This window comes from Rana temporaria, chromosome 4 (assembly GCF_905171775.1).
Source record: "Rana temporaria chromosome 4, aRanTem1.1, whole genome shotgun sequence".
Classification (NCBI taxonomy): domain Eukaryota; kingdom Metazoa; phylum Chordata; class Amphibia; order Anura; family Ranidae; genus Rana; species Rana temporaria.
The window spans coordinates 88,800,360-88,828,273 of record NC_053492.1 but is presented as its reverse complement, the minus strand read 5'-3'; the positions used below and the strand labels follow the sequence as shown (position 1 = coordinate 88,828,273).

Genomic DNA, 27,914 nt, shown 5'->3' with positions numbered 1-27,914 from the left:
TGCAAGGTCAATATTATGTTATTTCATAGCGATAAATTTGACTTTGAAGCAGGAAGGTTACCTACCACAAAATGGTTTGCCTGTATTCAGAGGCGAATGAAATACATTTGAATGTATTTAAGCCAGGGCTCAACAAAATCCTGGCTCCGGGTCGCAATTGCGACAAATTGTGACCTGGCGCCCACGCCCGCCATTTAATCAAGGCCGCGGCCTCAATTACCGGTCGTTGCGGGCCCGCTGCGATCGCGCGGCGGGGGAGGTGAGGGCGCACGGAGGCACAGGATCCCAAGCTTCCTTCTCCTTCCCTCTAATTAGAACCCCCAAACATTATGTATATATTTTTTTATTCTAACACCCTAGAGAATAAAATGACGATCGTTGCAATACTTTCTGTCACACCGTATTTGCGCAGTGGTCTTACAAGCGCACTTTTTTTGGGAAAAAATACACCTTTTTTAATTAAAAAATAAGACAACAGTAAAGTTATCCCAATTTGTTTTTTATATTGTGAAAGATAATGTTGCGCCGAGTAAATTGATACCCAACATGTCACACTTCAAAATTGCGTCCGCTCGTGGAATGCAGACAAACTTTTACCCTTTAAAATCTCCATAGGCGACGTTTAAAAAAATTCTACAAGTTGCATGTTTTGAGTTACAGAGGAGGTCTAGAGCTGGAATTATTGCTCTAATGAGCGCGGCGATACCTCACGTGTGGTTTGAATACCGTTTCACATATGCGGGCGCTACTCGCGTATGTGTTCGCTTCTGCGCGCAAGCTTGGCGGGACGGGCGTGTTTTCTGGCTCCTAACTTTTTTAGATGGCTCCTAGATTCCAAGCAAATTTGTCAAACCCTGATTTAAGCGCATATAATTTTAGTTTTCTGGGGTTTGTTGTGTTTTTTTTTTTTTTTTTTTTGCGAGTTGCTAAATATTTTTGCTTTATCTTTTTCCTTTAAAAAAAAACGTTGCTTGTTTTGCACCTTCAGAATTTCATTTCGACAAAGTATAATGGTCTGTTTAAAGTAAATTGCTGGTCTGACCATTCTGTGGTATCTTCTTTGACTCAACTATGCAATTTCAATGTCCCTATTTTCGAACGTTCTAAGTTCACCAAACGTTCTACTTCTGCATTAACTTTGACACTTTGCAAATAAGACTAGTTACAAATTTTCTTATTAGGGAGCAAATTCAACAATTAGAAATTCATTTGTTCACATTGGGGGTTATTTATGAAAGGCAAATCCACTTTGCACTACAAGTACAAAGTGCACTTGAAATTGCACTGGAAGTGCAGTCGCTGTAAATCTGAGGGGTAGATCTGAAGTGAGAGGAAGCTCAGCATTTTAGCTTGCACATGATTGGATGATAAAATCAGAAGTTTTTTTTTATTGTCCTTGCATGTCCCCCTCAGACCTACAGTGACTGCACTTCCAAGTGCACTTTCAATGCAATTTCAAGTTGATTTGACTTTCGTAAATAATTCCTATTGTAATTTCATTTATATTTTTTCCTGTGGTTAAAACAGATTCTAGGGGCAAAAAGCTTATTTTTTTATTTTTTCCTTTAAAATTATTCTTACCTGGTCTGTGCAATGAATGTTGCACAAAGCTGTTAACTGTTCCCCCGGCAGTGCTGTCTTCCTGCAGATGCCCCGGTAGCAAGCCTTGTGCTAAGGTGGCACCTGTGCGTGCACACTCCCGAGCTGGGCTATTTGCAGCCATAGACATACAAAGTGCAGTTTGTCCCCAGCTCCCTCCTCACAGAATTGCTGATAGTAGCAGGAGCCTATAAATCCCACTGCTCAGTGTCCACTATGAGACCAGGAAGAGAAGGATCGTTGTTTCAGACGTGACAGCGCTGGACCATAAGATGAGGCAGGTGATTGGTGGCGGGGGAGTGAGGAAGAAGTTAGATGAGTGTGTGTGTGTTTTTTTTTTTTTTACCTTGATGCAGGAAATGTAATAAGGCAAAACCATTTGGTCTTTGATTAACTAAGAGTTATAGTTTTAAACAATTGTTCTGAAAATTTAAATTTTTCTAAAGCCAAGCTGGCCATACATTTTAATCCATTTCCGAACAGGCTGGTTGTCGACCTACTGAGCTTGCACAACTAATCAATGTGTTCTGATGGCGGGGAAGTCTCTCTACTGTTCGAATACAATAAGGTCCCTTTCACACAACTGTTCTGTTAGTGTTTTCAGGTGGACCTGATTGGATGGTCCATTCATCCTTAAAGACTGACCGGTATAAATGGACTTGTGTGCATTTACACCCCTTCAATCTGGTCCGCTAAATCCAAACAAAGGGATTGGGCCTCCCCATGTAGGCAAATCGGAGGTAGTCTGGTGTAAATGGACAGCAAAGTCAGTTTACCCCCTGGCCGTCCATAGAGCAGAGCTTGCTGTGTCCGCTCTGCATAACCTGAGCAGACACAGATCTGTCATTTGTTCCTCTGCTATAAACAGTGGACAGATCCTTTGCTGATCAAAGGGGAAGGTGCCCATGTGAAAGGGGCCTAACACAGCAGGAGTCATTCCTTCGTCACATTAAGTGTTTGGATGGGGGAATTTTTATTTTTTTGATGGAAACCTCAGCCAGAGCCAATCCATAAGGGGATCATTCCTTCGACTCGCTCATCCACTCGTGTGTGTGCGCGTATAAGTTGCAAGTTATGGGGCATTGTAAAGAGCCCTTGTGGAAAGAAGCCAAGAGCTTGTCTTGCCGGGACAAAAGGAGAATACAAACTGTTAGAACACTTGACTAAAATAAAAGAAAGCATGTTTTTTTTTTTCATTAATATAAATATAAATAAATAAAAAAATATATATATATATATATATATATATATATATATATATATATATATATATATATATACACAGGGAGTGCAGAATTATTAGGCAAATGAGTATTTTGACCACATCATCCTCTTTATGCATGTTGTCTTACTCCAAGCTGTATAGGCTCGAAATGCTGAAATGAGAGTGAGTCTTGATGGGCCAGATGGATGGGCCCGTGGCTGGATTGGTAAAGGGCAGAGAGCTCCAGTCCGACTCAGACGCCCGCAAGGTGGAGGTGGAGTACTGGTTTGGGCTGGTATCATCAAAGATGAGCTTGTGGGGCCTTTTCGGGTTGAGGATGGAGTCAAGCTCAACTCCCAGTCCTACTGCCAGTTTCTGGAAGACACCTTCTTCAAGCAGTGGTACAGGAAGAAGTCTGCATCCTTCAAGAAAAACATGATTTTCATGCAGGACAATGCTCCATCACACGCGTCCAAGTACTCCACAGCGTGGCTGGCAAGAAAGGGTATAAAAGAAGAAAAACTAATGACATGGCCTCCTTGTTCACCTGATCTGAACCCCATTGAGAACCTGTGGTCCATCATCAAATGTGAGATTTACAAGGAGGGAAAACAGTATACCTCTCTGAACAGTGTCTGGGAGGCTGTGGTTGCTGCTGCACGAAATGTTGATGGTGAACAGATCAAAACACTGACAGAATCCATGGATGGCAGGCTTTTGAGTGTCCTTGCAAAGAAAGGTGGCTATATTGGTCACTGATTTGTTTTTGTTTTGTTTTTGAATGTCAGAAATGTATATTTGTGAATGTTGAGATGTTATATTGGTTTCACTGGTAAAAATAAATAATTGAAATGGGTATATATTTTTTTTTTTGTTAAGTTGCCTAATAATTATGCACAGTAATAGTCACCTGCACACACAGATATCCCCCTAAAATAGCTAAAACTAAAAACAAACTAAAAACTACTTCCAAAAATATTCAGCTTTGATATTAATGAGTTTTTTGGGTTCATTGAGAACATGGTTGTTGTTCAATAATAAAATTAATCCTCAAAAATACAACTTGCCTAATAATTCTGCACTCCCTGTATATAATATAATTTTTTTATGGCTTCACTATTGAAAAAAAATAGAGATAAATTACGAAACTTCTACACATTAGACGTTTAATAAGAAGCCAGTAACCAGCCGTGTTCCCCACCAGTAACAGACGTAACTGTTTTCAGCAGACAGATCCTTTAGTGCAGATATAATTGCCATAAATCGTAATTTTAATGTGTTTGTTCCGCAGGATTTTTCCGGGTTGGATTTCTCAGTTCTTGATAAAGTATAGCTGTGAAATGGCTTTAAGTCTTCCAATATTCACAGGAATTCAGCTGTAAATAAATATGTCTCAAACCCTTAAGTGGTTTCCTACCACAGAGCTAATTGAAAGTGTCTTATTGATTATCTTTCTGTGCTAAAAACTATTTATAGTCTATAATTACACTGCCAACCACAGCAGACTGGTTACCTCCGCCATTAAAATACATTAACGTTTTAGTCTACCTAAAAACTATGTTTTTGGGTTTTGTTAGACTAAAATCACCTATCTGTTCTCACACTGAGGAATGCAGAATGTCTGGATCTTTTCTGTACACTTGCTGTGAGCGGTCCCATTGCCCCTGTTGGATTATTCATTTATTGCATATCATGGATAATGCAGCAGGAGTGAGAACACCCATTGGCCCTTAGAGTAGCATGTGTGGGAGCAGATAAGGAAACCGTAATAGGGAGATCTCACTGCCAAGTGGGTGACTTAAGCTGGCCATATGCCAGTACAATTTTGTACGGGAATTCTGGAAATCATTCATCAGAGCATTCTTTCTTGTCATCGCGTCAACTAGTATCATTTGAAAGACTTTAAAGTGGAAGAAAAGTCTAACGCTAGCTATTTTTAATATGATATAATTAATCTTTCCTCCACCTATCCTGCCTACCCTGTATAAAAAATAAAAAAATCTATATACAGTGTTGGTGAGCCACTGCTGCAGGGGATAGGACAGCGCACTGACTGTGGCTGGGTTATGTGAGCGTATGGGTGAAATCACGGCTGTGGGAATTCACAGCTGTTGAGTGCTTCCTTACACATGGGAGCTAAAGCTGCAGGATTAGGTGAATGGAACGGTAAAAAATTGGTAAGTGAGAGCTCCTTCTCGCAACTGCTCTCCGCCAGGGACAGACTGGTCCAGTTCAAAATAACGCATAAAGTGTATTTTACACAGAATATAACTATTTCAGATTTCTGCTTGAGGTGTGCCATGCCTGCCGCAGACTTTTATACATTTTTTTATTTTTTGCATAAAGTTGCGGAACATTTGGTTGGAATCCGCTTTATACTAATGCTGATTCTTCGGATGACTAGTTAACAGTTGGATAGGTAATTAACGGTATAAAGTGCCTTGCGAAAGTATTCCGCCCCCTTGAACTTTGCGACCTTTTGCCACATTTCAGGCTTCAAACATAAAGCTATAAAACTGTATTTTTTTTTTTTTAAGAATCAACAACAAGTGGGACACAATCATGAAGTGGAACGAAATTTATTGGACATTTCAAACTTTTTTAACAAATAAAAAACTGAAAAATTGGGCGTGCAAAATTATTCAGCCCCCTTAACTTTCAGTGCAGCAAACTCTCTCCAGAAGTTCAGTGAGGATCTCTGAATGATCCAATGTTGACCTAAATGACTAATAATGATAAATAGAATCCACCTGTGTGTAATCAAGTCTCCGTATAAATGCACCTGCACTGTGATAGTCTCAGAGGTCCGTTTAAAGCGCAGAGAGCATCATGAATAACGAGGAACACACCAGGCAGGTCAGAGATACTGTTGTGGAGAAGTTTAAAGCCAGATTTGGATACAAAAAGATTTCCCAAGCTTTAAACATCCCAAGGAGCACTGTGCAAGCTATAATATTGAAATGGAAGGAGTATCAGACCACTGCAAATCTACGAAGACCTGGCCGTCCCTCTAAACTTTCAGCTCATACAAGGAGAAGACTGATCAGAGATGCAGCCAAGAGGCCCATGATCACTCTATGAACTGCAGAGATCTACAGCTGAGGTGGGAGACTCTGTCCATAGGACAACAATCAGTCATATACTGCACAAATCTGGCCTTTATGGAAGAGTGGCAAGAAGAAAGCCATTTCTTAAACATATCCATAAAAAGTGTTGTTTAAAGTTTGCCACAAGCCACCTGGGAGACACACCAAACATGTGGAAGAAGGTGCTCTGGTCAGATGAAACCAAAATCAAACTTTTTGGCAACAATGCAAAACGTTATGTTTGCCGTAAAAGCAACACAGCTCATCACCCTGAACACACCATCCCCCACTGTCAAACATGGTGGTGGCAGCAGCAGGGTTTGGGCCTGCTTTTCTTCAGCAGGGACAGGGAAGATGGTTACAATTGATGGGAAGATGGATAAAGCAAAATACAGGACCATTCTGGAAGAAAACATGATGGAGTCTGCAAAAGACCTGAGACTGGGACGGAGATTTGTCTTCCAACAAGACAATGATCCAAAACATAAAGCAAAATCTACAATGGAATGGTTCACAAATAAACATATCCAGGTGTTAGAATGGCCAAGTCAAAGTCCAGACCTGAATCCAATCGAGAATCTGGAGGAGGAATGGGCAAAAATTTCAGTCTCTCGATGTGCAAAACTGATAGAGACATACCCCAAGCGACTTACAGCAGTAATCGCAGAAAAAGGTGGCGCTACAAAGTATTAACTTATAGGGGGCTGAATAATTTTGCACGCCCAATTTTTCAGTTTTTTATTTGTTAAAAAAAGTTTGAAATATCCAATAAATTTCGTTCCACTTCATGATTGTGTCCCACTTGTTGATTCTTCAAAAAAAAAATAGTTTTATATCTTTATGTTTGAAGCCTGAAATGTGGCAAAAGGTCGCAAAGTTCAAGGGGGCCGAATACTTTCGCAAGGCACTGTATATTGTTGTACAACACATTTATTCTTCATTGGAGGGAGTCTTTTCTTGACACATAAGAAATAGTAGAGCGCATATTTTCTTAAATTCCCAAGTTAGCTCTGTAGGACGTTTGAGAGGGAGAGTGGCCAATAAGAATCCTAATGTTTCAGCCTGCTTGGGCGGTTACAGCGTACCAACTATGATAGTTTAGAGTGCCTTGATTTTTAGCTAGGGTGTTTGTGTTTTTTTTTTTTTTTTTTTTTTTATGTGCTTTTGTGTCTGTTTGTGTTGTTTCTTGCTATACAATTGAGCCTGGGTATGTCCAATAGGCTCTGTTTATGTACTCTTAACTTCGAAACCTGCAATAAAAATAATTAAAAAAAAAAGCAATAAAAAGTTGGTAAGTACCACAGATCTTTTTTTTTTTTTTTAAATACAGGTATGCAGCATAGGTAGGAAGAGAGACCATTGGTTTAAGAATAGTAAGGCAGGTCATAGATGATGCAGGAATTCCTCCCACCTTCGCTTTTGTGTTCTGTCAGATGGGACAGTGTACATCAGAGTGGTCACTTTGTGTTGCGCCAAGAATTTTAGGGAATGTTGTATTCCCCAGGCTTTTCTGCAACCTGCTGCTTTTTAGAAGCATTGACTGTGTAACCTTCCCCTTGTGAAAAAAAATGAAAACTAGAAGCAACATTGTTATTAACATGGTGAAATGCATGTGAAACGCATCTTGACATGGTTAACACTAAAAAACATATTCACCTGCATTTGTCATTTTGCCTCATCTCTCAGCCCATGTGAAAGAAGTCTTAGTCAGGACCTCAAAAAGAACTTTAGTTTACATTTTTGGGTCCTCTTTACAGTTACCTTTTTGGATTCGCTGAACTATAGAATGCTGTGTGGTCACAGATTAAATAATTGGATCTCCTTTACGCAGCTCAGGAATCCCCAATTTTATTAATCTTTGTGAGACTAGATTCACAAATTTAAATCTTTTGCAAGTGTGGTAACATGCATTGAATCAAGATTGGGCATTCATAATATGAACAAATATATATTAAATTTAAATAAATGTACTGCTAACACACTGCACTGGATCGTAAAAAGCACTGGGTCCTTTTTTTGGCCATGTATCACACACACAGGCGATGTGTTGGCATGTATTTGCACCAACATGTTTTTTCTGCTCAGTGGTAACGCTATGTACAATTTTGAATGGACTTTTAGGGTACTTTCACACCACAAAGAACATCGGTGCATGTGTGCTGACATGTGCCAATGATGTGCAGTGCATTTTTGTCTGCCCTGAAATATGTTTTTACGCCCTGTGCACCCCCCCCCCTACATTCCTACACACTTTCCTTTTAGCTCATGCATGGCACATCCGGTTGCGATTTGATTGCAGTGAGTCATAATGCAATGTTAAAAAATTAAATTCAATTAAATTGTTGGTCAACGTTGTCCAGCACATATGGTGTAAACCAGTCTTTCGACTTCTTGACGGTTGACATCCTTCTTCCCGAATTAAATGGCCTTGCCTTTCAGAAGGACCATGTGGGAGGGGACAGAGACAGTGATCCCGGCTAATAGGTAGTGATTTTACACAAGTGGTCTATAAATAAGTTTTTTATTTTTTATTATTATTGATTTTTTACCGAAACGCTTTAACTTGCACACTACCCTTTTATCAAGTACTTTTATCGGGTGAAAGAGTTGCAAGCTCTTCATCTTATACTTTCTTGCTGTTTTAAGTGCCAGGAAGCCATTGTGAGCGTTAGTTCACCTTTGGTCTACCTCCAGGTGGAATGGACCTAGGTGTATATCTTTTTCACTATATAAAAGTAAAAGTAATTTAAATGCATCTAAACTATCATTATATTAACTTTTAAATTAAAGTGAAATAAAATTGACTATCATAGTCCCTTTTTAGATACACCCAGTGCTCACATTGTAAGCAACTTAGTGGAGGTGATATATTGGTGTAAGCCTACTGGTGGTTTCTGGTATAGGGTTTACTCTTAACTTGGGCTGTACTTGGCTATGCAAGAAATACTAATATAACCTGAAATTTCCGGGTATTTAGGCTTTTAACATTTTTTTTTTTTGTCTTTAAAGTGTATTAAGTGTTTTAATGTGCCCTGTGGGGGCTTTGCTAATGGTTTTGGCTTTTCTTTTTGTCACAGGCCCTTGATGTCGATCGAACGGTTCTCTACAAGATGAAGAAGTCTGTAAAAGCCATTAATGCATCTGGTCTCGGTACGTGTTCTGTTTTCACCTGCCTACTTTTTCTTCACAGTAACTGTTTGATATTTTTAAGCACGGAGCTTTTGACGCACTTAGAATTTCACACATTTTAGTGTCAGGTCCCTGGGTAACCTCAAACATCAAATAGACTGCAAGATGTTTTTGTCACCACTTTCAATCCGTGTTGCAGTGCGGTAACATTTATACTGTATGTTTGTTCCAACTAACACATATAAAACCTTTATATAATATTTTTTTTTTTTTGCTCAGTCTGAGTCAGATATTCAATGGTTTCTAGTGGGATTTGTAATGTGTGAATGAATGCAACACTTAAAAATCATTATTTTTTATTTTTTACATGGAAATGTCACCTTCTGTTTCATTTAGTGTTATGGAAATAAAATGTTGGTATGGAGAATGAAGGGCAGAAATGATGCAATCGATTTATAGTTTACTGTGATTTGGCTGAATCAGTTCATTTACAGTGAAATCAAGATTTTCCTAAATGGCAAAAATTGCCCAGACTATGGAGATTGACGGTTTATTATCTCTGATTGCTGGTATTTCTATATTGCACTTTTTTTTGTAGATGCTTTTTTTTTTACTTTTCTTTTCTGTATGTAACCATATAGTCTTTAAAGAAAATGGGTCACAAAGTAATCATAATCACCTGTGTGATGCTTACACCATTTGTTGACTATTAGGCTGACATTAGATGGGTAGACCAGACAGTCTTAGGTCTTGTCCCCTCAATCTTATTCTGTCTTATGGGATATGGTTCTGGATGTACTCTCCCCATGGTATAATTTTCCAGAATTTCAGAAGAAACTGGGTCTGAAGCCTTTGTGTTCCAGCGTCCAGCACAAGTTTCTGAGAGATTAATGGAGGAGGTGGATAAAGTTTTGACTCGGAGAGGAGTCAGCGGTAATTGAAGTTTGCTGGCCAGATCTTTTTGTTGCCTGTTGGGTAACAGTCTGATTCACTGGTGGGAGATTTAAGGTTGGTATGGGATATGATGTGTCTTTTTTAATGGGGTGCATTACACGGGAAGAAATCAGTCAATTCATGGTTCAGCTGCATTATAGCTTCATAGATATGAGGGCACCAGGCCCCTACAAACAAAAGTGGATGTGCGAGTCTCATGAAGGGAGGATCACCCGAGAAGCTTCTCATTCAGATTATAATTTGGGTGCACTTCCAAAAAAACAAAATTTTCAAGGTATTGGTTTAAAGGGGTTGTAAAGGGAAACACTTTTTTCCCTAAATAGCTTCCTTTACCTTAGTGCAGTCTTTCTTCACTTACCTCATCCTTCGATTTTGCTTTTAAATGTCGTTATTTCTTCTGAGAAATCCTCACTTCCTGTTCTTCTGTCTAACTACACACAGTAATGCAAGGCTTTCACCCTGGTGTGGAGAAAGCCTCTTGAGGGGGCGAGCAGGCAAGTCAGGACACTCTCTACTTTAGAGGTAGAGAAAGGAGGTGTGTGTTTTATGGGTGTCCTGACACTCCTGCTCGCCCCCTCAAGAGGCTTTCTCCAAACCAGGAAGAAAGCCTTGCATTACGGTGTTGAGTTACAGACGGAAGAACAGGAAGTGAGGATTTCTCAGAAGAAATAAGGACATTTAAAAGCAAAATGGACGGATGAGGTAAGTGAAGGAGGACTGCACTAAGGTAAAGGAAGCTTTTTAGGGAAATTTTTTTTTTCCTTTACAACCCCTTTTTAGTGTGTGTCTATTGTATAAACTAATCTATCTTGACCTAGTCTTTATGAATGTCTATTTACAGAAGTAAAACGTAAGGACTGAATACCGTTTTGGTGGCTGAAAGTAAATATAAATAACAGAAAATATCAGCAAACTAGCCAAAAATGGCAATATGTGTGTCAGCTGAAAATTGCCCAGTCTGCAACACCCATCAATCTGCTTACCATTGTTGTCTGCACTGGTGTGCACCTGGCCACATGCTGCCTGTGCTAGCAGTCCTGAAGAATGTTCTGTTCAATGTGACTACTGAAACATATGGTCACTCGAAAAGGCTGTGGATGAATGCCAGGATACAGATAGCCAAGGGTTCTAAGTGTCTGCACCTGCAGTCTATCCAATTATTTGAGAGTTTAAGGCTTTCGGTAATTACCAGTGTTTTTCCTTTGTCCTCATATTGAGACGCTGGATGCCCTTACAAAACACTGAACAAATTCAAAGAGGCATTTAGCCAAATTTTTAATCTGGCTTCTATCATTTTATAGCCTTTAACTTCTTTTTTTTTTCCTCACTGAATTATTTGAGCGTTTTTTTTATACAAATCAATTGGTATTGAATGTAATAACTGGAAACCATCAATTTTAAGATGCCAGTTTTAGAAGGTTAGTAAATATTTAGCAAAATTTATTAAAAATAAATTGAAATGGAACAGAAATTTTACTTTTCCTACAGAGGGATGGTATGGTATTTTTCATCCCATATTTTCCTTTGCATTTGGTATGTTCGTAGCTGTTATGTAAAAGTACCATCAGAGGAGGTCAAGTGTGAGACCATCTTTAGCGTAATTTCCCAGAGAGTACAGGAGAAATGGAGTTTCAGTCAGAGAGCCTGAAAACAAACCATTTAGCTCCATATGAATACAGTAGGCCCGGAGAGAGAGGAAAGGGTAAAAAGGCAAACCTTAAGCTACTGAGCTCTGTAAACAGAATTGTATCTAGTAACGTAATCAAAGTTCTTCTTGATAAATGTGTGTAAAAGAGCTCTGCTTGCTGTCTGAAAATGTAAATATGGCATATGATTATGCAGTCCACAAAAGATCCTGCACATAGATAAGAAAATGTATATGAAACTCTCATCCCTTTACTTCCTGTAATACTGCCAGAACAAATAAATGACTATTGTAAAATGTGACTGATCCCTCAGCACATCCGAACTGTCCTTCAACTTGGCCTTCTATGGTACCCCTGTGACTCCCACTATCTCCTGCTAGGTCCCTTGCCCTTTTTGGATTCCAAGTGGGCAGTACAGAATATACAGGCAGTCTGTCCAGCACTGGGCTTAACCCACTTTAGTTTGAGGAAGGAGTGTTTTATACTGGGGATGTTAACCATGACATTACAGCACCTACTATACACTCATATGCCGCACATGATGTAAAAATTGATTATAATTGTCTTTCTTAAGAAATCATGATTTTAATTGGTGAAGGTAGAAGGCACTAATGTGACTGAATGGGGGGTCTAAGTCTCAAAGAAGGGACCAAGTATCCTGGACCTTCTAGGAGTCGCTATCCCAGTTGCTATACTGCTGAAGGTTTGTACTTAGAGGATATCCACTGGAAAAAAAAAAAAATTTAAAGTCAGCAGCTACAAATACTGCAGCTGCTGACTTTTAATATCGGCATACTTGCCTGTCCTGGAGTCCAGTGCCATCCGCAGCAGAGGACGAGCGATGGCTCATCACTCTACTGCCCCCCCCCCATCCTCGGTGAGGGAACCAGGAAGTGAAGTGCTCCGGGTTCACTGCCCGGTTCCCTACGGCGCATGCGTGAGTTGCACTGCGCCTGCTGATTCGTTTCCGCTGTGCTCTGGGAGGTGACGTCCTGCCCGCAGACTGTGGCCGGAAATGGGTACAAATGCCTGTCTTTAAACGGGTATCTGCACCCCCCTGAAAGGTGTCAAATGTGACACCGGAGGGGGGAGGGTTCCGATCAGCGGGAGTTCCACTTTAGGGTGGAGCTCCGCTTTAACAGTGTGAGCCCTAAATCATGTCAAATTTTACTTTGCAAACTAAGTCTAAAATACTGCATACATGCCTGCTAATGGCTAGCTGTTGTAAAACTGCCATGTCTCTAGGAGAGATTTTTAGAGGTTTTAGTATGGTCCTTTATTGGGCATCTCAAAGCCATTTAAATGCAATGCCCATTTGAGTCTCGCTCTGCTTGACCTGAAACTGCTGTTTCCATACAACCTAGCCTTCAAACTGGTACACATACCGTAATCCATCATTCTGGTTAAGATAAATGTACATTCATAACAAGGGCCTACCTAAATGAATGAGAACATTCAGATTAGTTCAGTACCAAACATGCCTATGCTTTAAAGGAGAACTACAGCCAAAGATTGTTTGGCTGAACTTCTCCTGTGCTTCGCAGGAGGGCAGTTAATTTTGCACTCCTGTGACCCATTTTTAGCAGACAAGTAAGCTGTCGGCTCACGTCAAAGAGACGGTGCCGGCTCGGGCAAGATCGCGACAATGAAGTCGGGATCTTCCGACATCCCTGACTGGCACCCAGCTCGGCCTCTCAGCGAGAGCCTGAGTCGTCTGCTCCCACTCCTCCCACAGCCCAGTGCTCCAGTGAGTAAGGGGAGGGGGGGACTGACAGTCATTAGCTCTCTGCTCAGGTAGCGCTGAGAACTAAGCGATCGACTGATCGCTCGGTTCTCAGAGTTAGAGCTGGCGGGGGACAAATGCATCATTGGAACATCAACTTAGGCAAGCATGATTCTGCAAAAAAAAACACATACAGTACATCTCTTTTAACAAGAGGAGGACGAGACACATTCAATTTTCCTAAGTAGAATATGTATAAGATCAATATCAGTAGAATTTATTATTATTATTATTGGGGAAAAAAATCTTTACAACCACTTTAAGCGTTGCTATGACTGTGGTAATACTATACTTTACAGATGAGGCACTAGATAACTGTGGTCCTATATTAGCAGATTTTGGTGGCAATCGGTCAGTATATGCGGTATTTAGCCAGCAGACTGACCATGTCAACTTCTAAGCCAGACATGACGGTTTTGGCTCAGTGCTAATTTAATAGTATGGTGATGTATTTATACTGTATGAGTGCTGGGTGGGAAAATAAATACATTTTGCTGACCCAATAGTCAACTCCTTACTCCTTCCTGTAGTCTAATGTCTATTGGCGGTTGAATTTCCGTGGTTTCTATCTGTGTGCTTTTTATTTGTATGATATCATGCCCCCTCTCGATCTGCTCTGGTCCCCCGCTACCTACCCATCGCCTCACACCTGTGTCAATTGCCTGTCAAAAGCATCATTTTCACATTCTGTATAGCGGTATTTTCTGCAATAAATGTATGTGATTTAAGGAAGTGAAGGCAATGTGGTTTACCACACACTCACTTATATGTATGAGAGGTTAGCAGGATCATAAACCAACCCAGCTAACCACAGGTGAATATAGACCTCATTTCCTGCTGCCCACATCGTCCATTAAGAAGTGACTGGTGACATCGACAAGAGGGTCTCCTACAAACTGTGTGCGTCATTATGAATGAGTGGTAATGAACCCTGAACAGAAGTTTAATTTGTGCATTAAAAAGAATACTAAAACATACATATCACAAAAAATGTGCAATAAAATATCCTTAACCGATGATTGTATTGGCTTACAGCAGTCAGCAAAGTGGACCTGTCTAATTTTATTTATTTTTATCTGAAACCACTTTGTATCTGGGGCAGGTTTGTAAAAGCAGAGACCCTGTAGAATAATATAGTGGTAGCTGCAATTTTTTTTTGTTACACGATATTTGCAATACTGTTTAGCAAATGCTAAAATACATTTTTTAATGATTTTTTTTTAATTTATTTTTTTGGTTAAGATGGGGTAGCATAGAGGAAAATGGACACCAAACATGTCAAATCTTTTAAATTGCACATGCCTATGAAATGGCAAAAAAATACAGCAATACTTTAAAAGCCTTCACAGGTTATCCATGCAATTGTTTTGCGCTAAGAAACCCTGATTCTCCCTTTTTTTTGGGGGGGGGGGGGTCGCCGCCGATGGCCTTGGCCCCTCCCCCTGCTATGTGCCCCCATAGCCCCCCGTCTGAAGTTTTCTAATGAACATCTGAATGATTCAGAGGGGAACTGGGTGAAAGTGGGGAACTGGGTGATGAGACCAAAACAAGCTCTTTGGCATCAACTCAACTTACCATGTTAGGTGGAATGCTGCCTATGACCCCAAGAACACCAGCCCCACCATCAAACATCGAGGTGGAAACATTATGCTTTGGGGGTGTTTTCCTGCTAAGGGGACAGGACAACTTCACTGCATCGAAGGGACGATGAATGGGGCCATGTACCATCAAATCTTGGTTCAGAACCTCCTTCCCTCAGCCAGGGCATTGCAAATGGGTCATTAATGGGTATTGCTGCATGACAATGACCCAAAACACACAGCCAAGGCAACAAAGGAGTGTCTCAAGAAGCATATTAAGGTCCTGGAGTGACCTAGCCAGTCTCCAGACCTTGGTCCCATAGAAAATATGCGGAGGAAGCTGAAGGTTTGAGTTGCCAAATATCAGCCTTAAAACCTTAATGACTTGGAGAGGATCTGCAAAGAAGAGTGGGACAAAATTCCTCCTGAGATGTGTGCAAACCTGGTGGCCAACTACAAGAAACGTCTGACCTCTGATTGGCAACAAGGGTTTTGCCACCAAGTATGAAGTCCTGTTTTGCGAAGGGGTTAAATACTTATTTCACTCATTAAAATGCAAAATATTTATAACTTTTTTAAAATGCGTTTTTCTGTTTTTTTCTGTAATTCTGTCTCTCACTGTTAAAATAAACTTGGCATTAAAATTATAGATCATTTCTTTGTCAGTGGGCAAACGTACAAATTCAGCAGAGGATCAAATACTTTTTTCCCCTCACTGTATATTACTGGCTGTGAAAGTAGGTTTCAACAACTACCAGAAGTTCATGTGATTGGCAGATTGGTTTGAACACCTAGGATTTTGCAGTGTGCTGACAAAACAATATTGCTTTTTATGGTTTTGGCTCTGTGCCTCTAAAATGCAATCAAAGAAGGCTATGACTAATGGTCAGTCTCACCAAACCAGCAGCATTGAAAACCATAGCAAGCATATGACCTGTTGCAAAGTACAATTCTTTCTTTGCAACTTTGCCTTTTTATTTTATTTTATTGAAATTCTGTGTCTACTTGTTTAGCTTTCATAATTCTGCTTATAAACCAGAACAAGAGAATTCTTCAAAAAACTGGTTCTAAGACTCTAAGCCAATCACTCCTTTTTTTCTTTATTTCCTTAAAATGATCTCTTGGGTAAATTTGCATATGTATTGGAATAATTTACATACCAAATGCCTCCGCTTTGTGCACAAGGACTTGGTTCATGCATGCACAATGTATCTGGGTGAAATTGACCTATATAGTGGAGTGTTTCAGCACTGGCTTATTAGAGCATCTTCCCTCTTCTGTAGATGAATAGTATGAGGAACCTAATCTTTGAAAGCAGAACTACTCCCAGCAAAAAAACAGAACCGAAATTTTTGAATGAAAATCTATTAGGCCAGCAATATTTGAAATATAGTTACTTTTTAATGTGGATAATTCGGCTGCCTGATATAAAACAGATATTACTCTGAAACTGAAAGGCAGGCTAAATGTCAAGAGCCAGATAGACTGTATTGCTTGCACAACACTGCTAGTCTTGACATGCTTTCAGGCACCTGTAGCTGAAGGGGCAGCTGCTTAATAGAAAAGATAGAAAGCACAGGAAGGACCTCCACTCTTTTTTACAGTCCAGTGAGCAGACAAGGGTCGAAGCGCGAGGTGTGTCCAGAATATGAGTGGCAGTGGCATTCCAGCCCTGTCAGTCGAGACATTTCTTTTTTTGTGACACCCTGTTCTAGTGCCTAGTATTAAAAGAAGTGCAAGCGTGTTTGGATCAGCGGTACACGATAAAACTGTGCATTTAGGTAAAAGTACATTGGAAACTTTGGCGAGCAAAGCTTATGGAGAAGTTGCGCTATCATCTGCACAAGCGTAAAGATGACACAAGGCCTTCATCAAAGGACAAGAAAGTGTTGAAGACCAACGATCAGGATGCCCCCCTTCATCAAAAACAGAACACAATGTGGATGCCTGAAGGTCTGTTCTCAACTGTGACCGACGACTCGCTATCAGAATGATTGCAGAGGAAACGGTAATAACCAAGTCAATTGTTCATGAAATCGTGACTCACGATTTGAACATGAGAAAAGGTGTGAGCAAAATTTGTTCCAAAGAACTTGTCATCTGATCAGAAGGAACACCCCCAACTCGTTTGCAAAGACCTGCTGGCCTATTTGGAAAGGGCTTGATTTTTGAGTTGAGTGATCACGGGAGATGAATCCTGGGTGTTTTAGTACGATCCTGAGTCGAAGAAACAAAGTTTAGAACATCACCTCGCCCCCAAGAGAGCTCAAATTAGCAAATCGAAGGTCAAACTATGCAGGCTCTGAATGCCATCCCTCTTGGAGACTTCAAGAGATGCTATGAAACATGGAAACACTGGGAGCATTGTGTACACTCACAAGGTGCATACTTTAAAGAAGATAATGTTCAATTGTAAAAATTTTCAATACAATTATTTTTTAAATATTCTCATTACTTACACTTTGTAAGATGCAGTATAAAATGGCACTGTCACTATCATGACTTTATGGTGAGGATGTATATATTACAAGAGCAGCCTAACGGAATTGGACATTTTAGCATGCACAGGTCTTGCTTACATGTTTTATAAGTTAGCAGTTGTAATGGTCATGTTTTAGGTAGTTTCATAAACAGGGGGCGCTTACCAGCTGGTTATCGCAGGCAATGTCCACTCACCAAGAAGACTGATGATGCACTGGTGATTCTGCCGCTAGCAATTTTTCTAAATCACCAGCTGCAGGATCTCGAAGAGGCTGCCTATTTTGACCCTATAAAATGCCTCCCTATGTAACTGGCAGAGAGATTTTGTTCCCATCACTAGAAAGTTACTAGTGTTCAGACCAGCGACCTGAGTATGGCTACAGGCTGATTCCATAGGGACACACAGGTTGCTTTTTATTTTATTTTTTATTTTTCGTGATCCTTGCCATTGGTGATTTGTCGCTAGCGGCAGTCAGTTTTTGTGCCATTAACCTATAGCTGGCCATATATGGTTAACTTTTCATTTAAAAAAGTATTTCTAAATTCTGAAGAACTATCATTTGTTAGCTCAATTGATGATGCCATCATTAAGTCAACAATTTTAGTTTGAGGGCTCTTACAAATTTCAGGCGCATCAAACCGGCTTCTTTTTTATTGCTAATAAAATCGATTGAAGAAACCACAAACTATTTTTTATTGCTAATTTTTAGAAGAATTTATATATACGTCATATGTTCGTCAGCCAGTAGGTTGTAGTGGATATAATAAAATAAAACTACCACTTCTGGCCACCACAGCTACGTTTTTGGATGGGTAGTTTGGATCAGATCAACCACTGGTTCTTACTGCATCACCATGTGAAAGAGGCCATCTAGTACTCCAAGAACAACCTCTTGCACACAAGTGTGGTGCTTTAGAGCTTTAAGTGCTTTCTGCTTCTCCGGCTCACAAATATTGACTCTCAGGACTGTGGGCATCCTTTGCACGCAACACCAGAAAACAAAGACCAAAGCACAAGCCTAGCGCATTACCATTATACAATTTTATTGAATAAGTAAAACAAGTGATATACTCACAAATGCAGGTGTATCAAGAAATATAGATGAGACTGCCTCCAGATTCACATAACTCAACTGGTGACATGGAAAGACCTTATACCTTTTCTGTTTCAAACATTTTTATTCACCTTCAATGCAAAAGAAGGGATACAAAACAATTCGATTGTATAATGCCAAGCTGTTGGGAGGTAATAGAATCCCACAATAACATCAAGATTGAATGGACAATGATACAGGCTCACGTCATAGACCAGCATAAATGCTAAGAGCGAGGTAAACCTATGATACCCTGCAGTTGCATTAGAGGATTAGCCAGACTTGAGGAAAGAGATTTGTGACAAACTAGGAGCGTAGAGAGAGAGAGCACACAGAGGCAGATCACACAAAACCTGACGTTTTATTGAGAGACTTGGGGTACAGGCAATAGGAGAACCAGTCCATAGAATGAACAGCAATGAAGAGGGATCCTCAGGGTGGCATTAGGGGATTGGTCCATTGGGCAAACAGGGCAGAGCAGTGTTCAGTACGCCAGGAAATTACCGCATTTATTGGCATATAACACGCACCCTTACCTCGAAGTTTCAGGGAAAACACTTTCCACAGCCCCCTGCGTATAACACGCAGGCACAGTTTACCCTCTATATTCTGGGTAAAAAAGTGAGTGTTATACGCCAATAAATACAGTAATTCCTTGGCACACGGGCAGAACAGGATTGGCACAACAGAGATGCAAGTCCTCAGCACAGGGGAGTAGTCCTTGGCACATGGGCCAAACAGGGTTGGCACAAAAGGGATGCAAGTCCTCAGCACAGACAGGGCGCAGGAAAGTAATTGATGTTGGGGTCTCGGGATCAGGGGATTCAGGCAGGACAATCTGAGGAGGGCTCTGGGCACACAGCAGAGGTAGCAGGCAGGGCAATCTGAGGAGGGATCTGGGCACACAACAGTCCTGGGCCGTCACAGGTTATGGCAGCACATGGCTCCTGCAGAAAGGGAACTACAAAGTGGGAGAAAAAGGGGGCTTCCAGTGTCTGGAAAGCAGCGCACACAATAGTGGACCATATGTCCCAGCAGTCCCAAAGTTCAGGAAGTAGCACACCATCCATACTGAACCATCAGACTTGGAGGTTCTAAGCACCTTCTAGTCTCCTTCCAGTGGAGCCGGCAGACAAGTTTCCCTGTGTCCATCACTGGGGAAAGCTCAGAAAAAGACTGACACTTTTTCTGCCAGCATAAGGAAACGAAAGTGTACTTTGAATGCAGCTAAAACTAGCACACAACACCCGGTGCCGGCACGTCTGACCCTATTCAGCCACAGGAACCATGTTGCAGGGTACAGGAACTCATAGGCTAATTAAGCAGACAAGCTGGCTGCGTCACACACTGTTGATTTCAACAAAACGCACAAAAAAAATTCTGCCCCCTGCTACAATGATAAACTGACGAAAGATCCTCAGATCTCCTTTCCAGTGCGGTTTCTTTGATGGTGCTGATATCTTCAGAATAAACTTAAACTGCATTGTATTACATGTTGCGTATGCGTTTTAAGTTGCAAGCCCTCTTCAGAGCCACTGGCTCTGAAATGGGCTTGCCGCTTAAAATGTGTAAGCTGCATTGGATGCTGAAAGGTCTTCACATGTCACTAGTTGAGCAGTGTGGATCTGGAGGCAGTCTCATCCGTATTTTATGAATAAAAATTGTATAACTGCAATGTGCTAGGTCGTGTCCCCTCCTTTTTTTTTGTTTTGCATTGTGCACTTTAGAATTCACCAACTCACAATACATCTTTTATTACTCTGTATGCATCACCCTTAAAGTGATGCTAAACACATACTGTTTAATTTACTTTGTATATGGATGATGGCACTGTAATTATTTTTAATACCTTTTTTTAGTACCTTTTTCCTAATCGATATACAGCTGTCACGTGACCTAGATATTTCCCAGTCTGTCTGAAAGGAAACATGAGCAGGAGATGCGTCTACTCTGCTGCTAGTTACATGTTTAAAAAAAAAAAATATATAGGAATACAGAGTAAAAATATCAATAAACGTTATTATGGATTTCTGCCAGTCACAGGCTGTGTCACCGTCACACCCCACAATGTGTCTTAGAATGAGAGGGTGGTGAAGCCTCTATTAATCTGTATGTAATATCTCACCCCCATTGCGTTTAGCTGGTTAGTGGGCATGTAGGAGGTAGTGGGCTGTCATTTACCACTGTGTATATGCCCACATGTGTGACTCTATAGTTACATGGGCTTTTTAAATGTGATCAGGAGGGAATGCTTGGAATAAAAACTTGCTGAAAACTGAGCATGTGCAGAAGTGCCACCACCGCTGCAAAATCCCTAGCTGAATTGGGGACATAAACAAAAGGTGTAAATAAGAGTACAGGATCAACCATTTTTTTTTTTTTTTTTTTTTGCAGAATACAGAAAACGAATCCCACAGTCACTGAGCATGAACCACATGTAATACAGCATTTAATGGTAGTGTTTTTTATGTGTTTTTTTAGTAACACTTTATTCATACAACCTCCAGATCACCATAGAGTTAAATGTTAGCTGTTGCATATGTCCGAACATGTGACCTATTATCTGGTATCAAGATGTGTCTTCAAAGATGCATTCCTATGCTTGTGTGCACATCTCTTTAAGCAAAAGTGGGTCAGAAGCAGACGGAAGTCAAATTTGAATGTCCAAGCCTTTGGCTGACGTTCAGTTTGGCTGAGAAACCAGGGTGTTCGCCTTCATATATTTAAGTCCTTTATCACAGGGTTTACGGTAAGACACAGGTATTGAAATGGTTAACTGCACAGATCCATTATCTAGATCACGTCAGGGGCAATTGATGTAAGCTAAGAAAAAAATCAGTCACATGGTAGATAACTCTGTAGATTACGTGAACTAACAAAAGTCACCTTTGGAGAACATATGATATGTGGTTTGCAGCAAAATCAATTAAATGATTTGATTTACTAGAGTGTTCCTACTTTGTCAGGAGCCTTTGATCCTGGGCTGAGGAGGACAAGCCTCTTGCCCCCTATAATGCTGAGGTGGACATGGCGGTGGAGTATTCTATCAGGATTTCACAGCTCCAATTTCAGCCTCGCTCAGCAATTACATAAAAAAGCACTCCGAGGAATTGTCAGAGGTCTAAATTCTTAGTCTAAGAGTAGAATTTGTGGACTCTGTGGGCTGCAATGACTCTGATCTCTGGTATATGAAAGATTAAATGTTTCCTGAATTACTAATGCAACTTGGGCCAGACCTTGTATTGTGACAGATCATAAGGCTAAAATGGTAAAGCTTTAAACAATACTTTTAGTGGTTTTCTAGGAAATGGTTTAACAAGAACTTGGATTGTGGAAGCAATGGCCAAATTTGTAGCAGAGAACAAAGGACTAGTCACCAGTAATACATATGGCCCTGCGGCAGCCTATCTTCTCTCCATTGCTGACCTATCATGCCTTGGTCCATTTTTGAGTCTCTCTGTGGAGACTGCTTCTTGGTAGAGGCATGGCTTTGTTTCCTCATGGCAGAGCTGCCCACTGATGACTGTTAGAGGAATATTTAAGAAGCAGTGGCAGAGAAAGCGCAGATCCACCAAATTAACGAAGTAGAAGCAGGGGGACCCCTAGGATAAGTTTATACATATGCATGTCGGAGAAAGCGTGCTAGTCGTATGTGTTCCCCGACCCGCATGCAAAATGTGCTACTCTTTTATGCGCGGGTTGCCATGAATTCTTTAAGTGGTAGTAAATTGCATAAAAAAATTGCATAATAACACATTGACAGACTTGCCTGAAAACGAAGGCCTCCAGCGGCATGCTGTCACCGCTGAATGCACTTCCATCTTCAGTCTTTTTTCCGATTTCGTGGGCTTCGGCAATTTGAATAGCTGAGCAGGCGATGTCACTCCCACCCATTCACACAGGAGTCGCTGTTTACGGCACGGCTCTGAAGGAACGTCACTGGCTGAGTCGAAAGTAAATATCTCCTAAACGGTGCACATTTAGGAAATATTTACAGCACCTAATGGTAAGCCTTAAAAATAGGTAAGCCTTGGGTACAAAAAAAAAATCATACATGGGAGTTTGATCCCACTTTAATGGCAAAACCCACACATTGGGACATGCAGCACATTTTTGGTGTGCAAAATGGCATGGTGGGGCTGCAGTTCTGTGTGCCTGTGTTTTGAAAAAAGGGTTGGGGACTTTTTCTAATGAGCTGTTATGCCTGTGTATGTGTAAACCTACTCTTAAACTGTAGGTCAGTGATTGTAAACATACAAGGGGTGAGGGGCCCTCATTTGTGGCCCCTGACAGTTCCAAAGGGCTGCACATAATGTTAAGTATACAACAGAAGACTGTCAGAGACCCAAGACATACTACTGGCGATGATCAGGTATGGTAGACATGCAATATGGATACCTAGAGTCATTAGACTTAGAGATAGTCAGAGGAAGGGGACCTGCTACATGGGAATGCCAGAGATCACTGTCAATATAGTCTCTTTACAAATGATTGCTTCCCCTACTGACTGCTGGGTCCTGGAAAGGGCCTCATCGAAAGTGCCAAAGGGCCTCATGTGGCCTTCAGACGGCAGAATAGGCACAAGGGCTGTAGGTCTTCAAGTGCAGCTTCTGTCCTAGCACAGTGGGGACATCACCAGATCTGACTCCTAATCTCATAAGATTGACAGTCAAAGGCAGCAGATGATCTTACACTGCAGATACAATTATGAGGTTAGGCACAGGAAGTGCACTGCTATTTCCAGGTGATGTTCCAAACGAGGTATATTTTTTTTATTTTATTTTATTGTTACTATTTAGGCACAATTAATATTTTAGTTCTTCCCTATAACAAAGCAAATCTTTGAGTTCAAGTCTTCTTTAAAGTGGTTCTACAGGCTTAAATGATTTGTTTCCTTACTGCATTCTCTGCATTAAGGTAAAAACTCCTTTGTCCATTGATGGTGGTCTGTGGCCAGACACTATAGGGCAGTGGTTCTCAAGCTGGGGGTCAAATGACGATTTGCCAGGGGTCCCCGAGTCCTGGGCTGTTCCTGAAGCCCACACAACTCTCCCAGCCTTCTGCCAGCACTGCCACCCATCCCATTCCCCCCACCAAGGAGTAAGGAATAAAAATAGAGCATACATGGAAGGGAGAGGAAAAGAGGGGGGAGGAACAAAGAAAAAGGGAGAGAAAGATTAAGAGAGAACAAGAAAGACGGCTAGAGAGAGGGATGGGGGGAAAAAAAACAGGAAATTAGAATAGAGAGGGATAAAAGGAGAACAAAGAGAGAGTGGTACATCCCAAAATGTACCATTAGGGGTTTCAGTACTGTAGGAGTGGAAGGGACTCGGGGAACACTAAATGTCCGTGGGTTAGGGGCCCAAATTACTTGTCTTGCTCCGGGTGCCGACAACCCACGCTACGAAATTAATTTTATTGTTAGGGGTCCCCACAACTTGGGAATTTTTTTATCAAGGGGTCACAGCTAGTAAGGTTGAGAGCCACTGCTGTAGGGCATTATGTGGTGATGTTTTGGGTTAGTGTAGCGCCAGTCAGTCAGTCAGTCAGTCGTTTTTACTGGTGGTAAGGGAGTTCCTTTTTGATGATGTAAATGGAGGACTATGGATGAACGTTCTAACCGTTTTTATGGTTAAGGGTTAGTAGAAAGAGCTCATTAATATTTCAAGAAGTGGGGCACAATCCATGTAAATTGAAGTGGCTCTAAAGGCAGAGATTTTTTTTATTTTTTCTGTTAAAGCGTTTTGTAAAGGTTATTTTCTTATTCATTTATTTTTTAAATAACAAACGGGTCTATAATTACCTGGAGGAGGCCGTGAGCCTCCTCTATACGGGTCCCCTCAGCGCTTCTGGCCCCTCCCCTCTGTCCAGTGCCCCCATGGGAACCTGTGTCTTTTGACGCAGACAGCGGGACTCGTCCCGTCCCCTGCTCCCTCGTCACTGGCTTTGATTGACAGCGCTGGGTGCCAGTGGCTCCCAGTGCCCCAGTAAAGCCAGTGAGAACCAGAAGTGAGGGGGAGAGAAGATCTGCAGATGTGCTCAGCGCTGGATCAAATGAGTTGAGTAAAAGGGGGGTGAGGGGGGGATGCTGACACCTAAACATTTTTTACCCTAATGCAAGGAATGCATTAAGGTAAAATGCTTTTTAGGCTTTACAACTACTTTTAATGCATTCTATGCATTAGGATAAAAAAAACTTCTGTGTGCCGCAGCCCCCCTTTGGCTCCCTTAATAGTTACCTGAGCCCCATCTCGATCAAGCGATGTTGCACGTGAAACTCAGCTTTCTGGGACTCTCCTTCCTGATTGGCTCCCAATGTTGTCAATCAATGTTGGTGAGCCATTGAGACGAGAGAGAGGACTGGGACGAGCCGTGGCTCTGTGTCTGAATGGACACGCATAGCAGTGCCTGGGCGTGGGTGCCCCCCATAGCAAGTTATTTTCTGTAGGGGCAGGAGTGAGGGGCCAGGAGCGTCGACAAAGGAACTGGGAAGAGGGTCTGGGCTGCTCTCTGCAAAACCACTGCACAGAGCAGGGAAGTATAACAATAAAAAAAACAAGACTTTAGTAGTACCTTAAAGAATTGCAGACACAGAAGCAGAAGGTTCATGCTGATCTCACCTTCCAGCTTGAAAATCAACTGTTTTGCTTAATTCCACTTGGGACGGGACACAAGTGGAATGGGGCTGAAGTCGGGTTCAGTTTTGAACAGCTTAAAAACAGCTGCTGTGTTTTTTACCTTTTTAGAGGGCTGGCAGGCTGCAAAGATTTTGGTTCATTAGAAAGTAATAGCAAAAGACCTTCATTGCTTCTGCTGTGAACCCAGAAGATGCATTTCTCCCAAATGCCTATAGCTACTGAGGTGAATTGAGGCCTGTTTTAAAGTAATTTAATGGCTAGTTCAGAATATGTAAATGCATAGGAGTTCTAACAAAAAGTGAAAATGGAGCAGATCCCGCTCCTAAATTTAGAAGTGGGCTTCCTTTACTAATTGGTAACGTATGTTCCTGTTGTCTATACTGTCTTTGCCAGGCACTGCATAGAGACCTAGAGAACAGGGGCTGATTGCTACAGCTCCCTCTGCCTTCACTCTGACAGATAAATCAGAAACAGGTCGATCTGCTTTGTTAATTTTGGTTCATGTAACATGCCATTTTTCCATGCCGTTATAGTGGCATGGCTAGCTTTAATTTCCTTCTGTGCATAATCTGGTCACAGGTTAACTTTAACATGCATGCTCAAATTGGCCAAATATGAAGGTGTAAGCATATGAATGAGGAACACTGCTAGAGAACCCTTTTGTCTGCCTATTTTGGGCACACGGGGTGTAGAGTTAAAATCCAACTTGCCTACTCTCGCCTACATCTCAGAAGTTTTATGTCTGCAAAGGTTGGTGATCTAGATGACATCATCGTATGTCTGTAAACGTCTCCATTTTTTTTATCAGTGTTGGATCCCTGGGAATTGGTGTGTTAAGTTGTAGCAGAGTCCTTCTTTAGAAAAGCATAAATCTTCATTCAGTAGATGTGATTTCACAAGGTATTTTAAGAAAAATGCGCTGATTGGTAGGAGCGCAGGGTGCTCTGCTCCCCCTCACTGTCTAGACAGTTCACTCCTAATCTGTCATTATCTTCTGCTCCAGGCATCCTTCTGCTTACCACTCTCATCCAGATTCATATAAATCTGTATATTGAATCCCCTCCAACAATCCTGACCTCCATCCTGCCTTATTACATTACACATCTCACAGGTGACACAATCTGATGTCATTCTATGCCACATCATTTCGCACAGTGAACTGCCAACACTTCGTTTTCAGCATGTGCCCTCTTGCCAAACCTAAGCTTCCTCAGATAATTGCCTCATTAAAATGCTTACTCTGACTGTTCTTACTGTACAGGATCGGCTCAGAGCTGTGTGCATATTAACACTGTAAACCAATGGCCTCTGAAAACATCAGATCATTTTTCTTAAATCAGAAGCTGCCTTACTCCTAATTGTCTTATTAAGCTTGGCCAGATCACGGATGAGGATTTGGCATAATTGGAAAAGTCAATGTAGTGTGAATGCAAGAGGCATGGCTGGGACCCGGAGGTGCTGATGTGCATAAGATAAGCAGGTTAGATTTGCATTGTAGATACGATGTGTTGAAGATTACGACATGCAGTATTGCTAACATTCATTATGGATGCTATGGAGTATGAGACCATTCAAACAAGCACTTTATTTCAAAACTCTAGGCAGAATCCTACTCTGTTGGGTTTGTCGTCAACATCCCTCCCTTGTCCCAATAACTGTGGTTCTGGAAGAAAAACTATAATTTCCAAGTCTTTTCACAGATTCTCAATTGGATTTAGGTCTGGACTCTGACTGGGCCATTCCAACACACGAATATGCTTTGATCTAAACCATTACATTGTAGCTCATGGAATGCAGGTTAATACTGGCAGAGCAAACTAAACACACAGTTCTCGCATTTAGACGTTTAAAATTCTTCAGCCCATCTGATGGGTATGGCCCTAGACACCGCTGTGTCCAATGCAGTGTGCACATTCTTTTGTAGATATGGCCTGCTTGACACCTATAGTGCCATGTTTAGATGCCTAAAAAACAAAGTCGTACACATCCAAATGTGGCTTTTCAGAGGCCAATTCACATGGGCTCTAAAGAATAAAGCACAGAAGTGATGGTCTACTCTCAGGGTGTCTTTCTAACTGAACGTCTGAGTCTATAGGGGAAAGAATGCTTCACTCCTGTGACTTTAGGCTCGCTTCACATACAGTGGGGATCGAAAGTTTGGGCACCCCAGGTAAAAATTTGTATTAATGTGCATAACGAAGCCAAGGAAAGATGGAAAAATCTCCAAAAGGCATTAAATTACAGATTGGACATTCTTATAATATGTAAAAAAAAAAGTTATATTTTATTTCCATCATTTACACTTTCAAAATTACAGAAAACAAAAAAATGGCGTCTGCAAAAGTTTGGGCACCCTGCAGAGTTAATATCTTGTACTGCCCCCTTTTGGCAAGTATCCCAGCTTGTAAACGATTTTTGTAGCCAGCCAAGAGTCTTTCAATTCTTGTTTGAGGTATCTTTGCCCATTCTTCCTTACAAAAGTCTTCAAGTTCTTTGATATTTCTGGGCTGTCTATCACGCACTGCTCTTTTAAGGTCTATCCATAGATTTTCAATTATGTTGAGGTCAGGAGATTGTGAAGGCCATGGTAAAACCTTTAGTTTACGCCTCTTGATGTAATCCCCCGTGGATTTTAAGGTGTGTTTAGGATCATTATTCATTTGTAGAAGCCATCCTCTCTTTATGTGAAAAAAGGGGAAAATACTGCGCTAATCTAAAAA

General features: G+C 41.2%; 1 protein-coding gene across 5 annotated transcripts in view; it reads left to right on the top strand.

Moving 5' to 3' along the window:
- The window catches only part of ASAP2 (ArfGAP with SH3 domain, ankyrin repeat and PH domain 2), a 344,117-nt gene that overhangs the window by 74,142 nt on the left and 242,061 nt on the right, over positions 1–27,914 (top strand). For all 5 annotated transcript variants that reach the window (XM_040348639.1, XM_040348637.1, XM_040348638.1 and 2 more), the window contains exon 2: positions 8,967–9,039. In XM_040348639.1, coding sequence (XP_040204573.1) covers positions 8,967–9,039 — 73 coding nt within the window. The remainder of the gene's footprint in view (positions 1–8,966; positions 9,040–27,914) is intronic.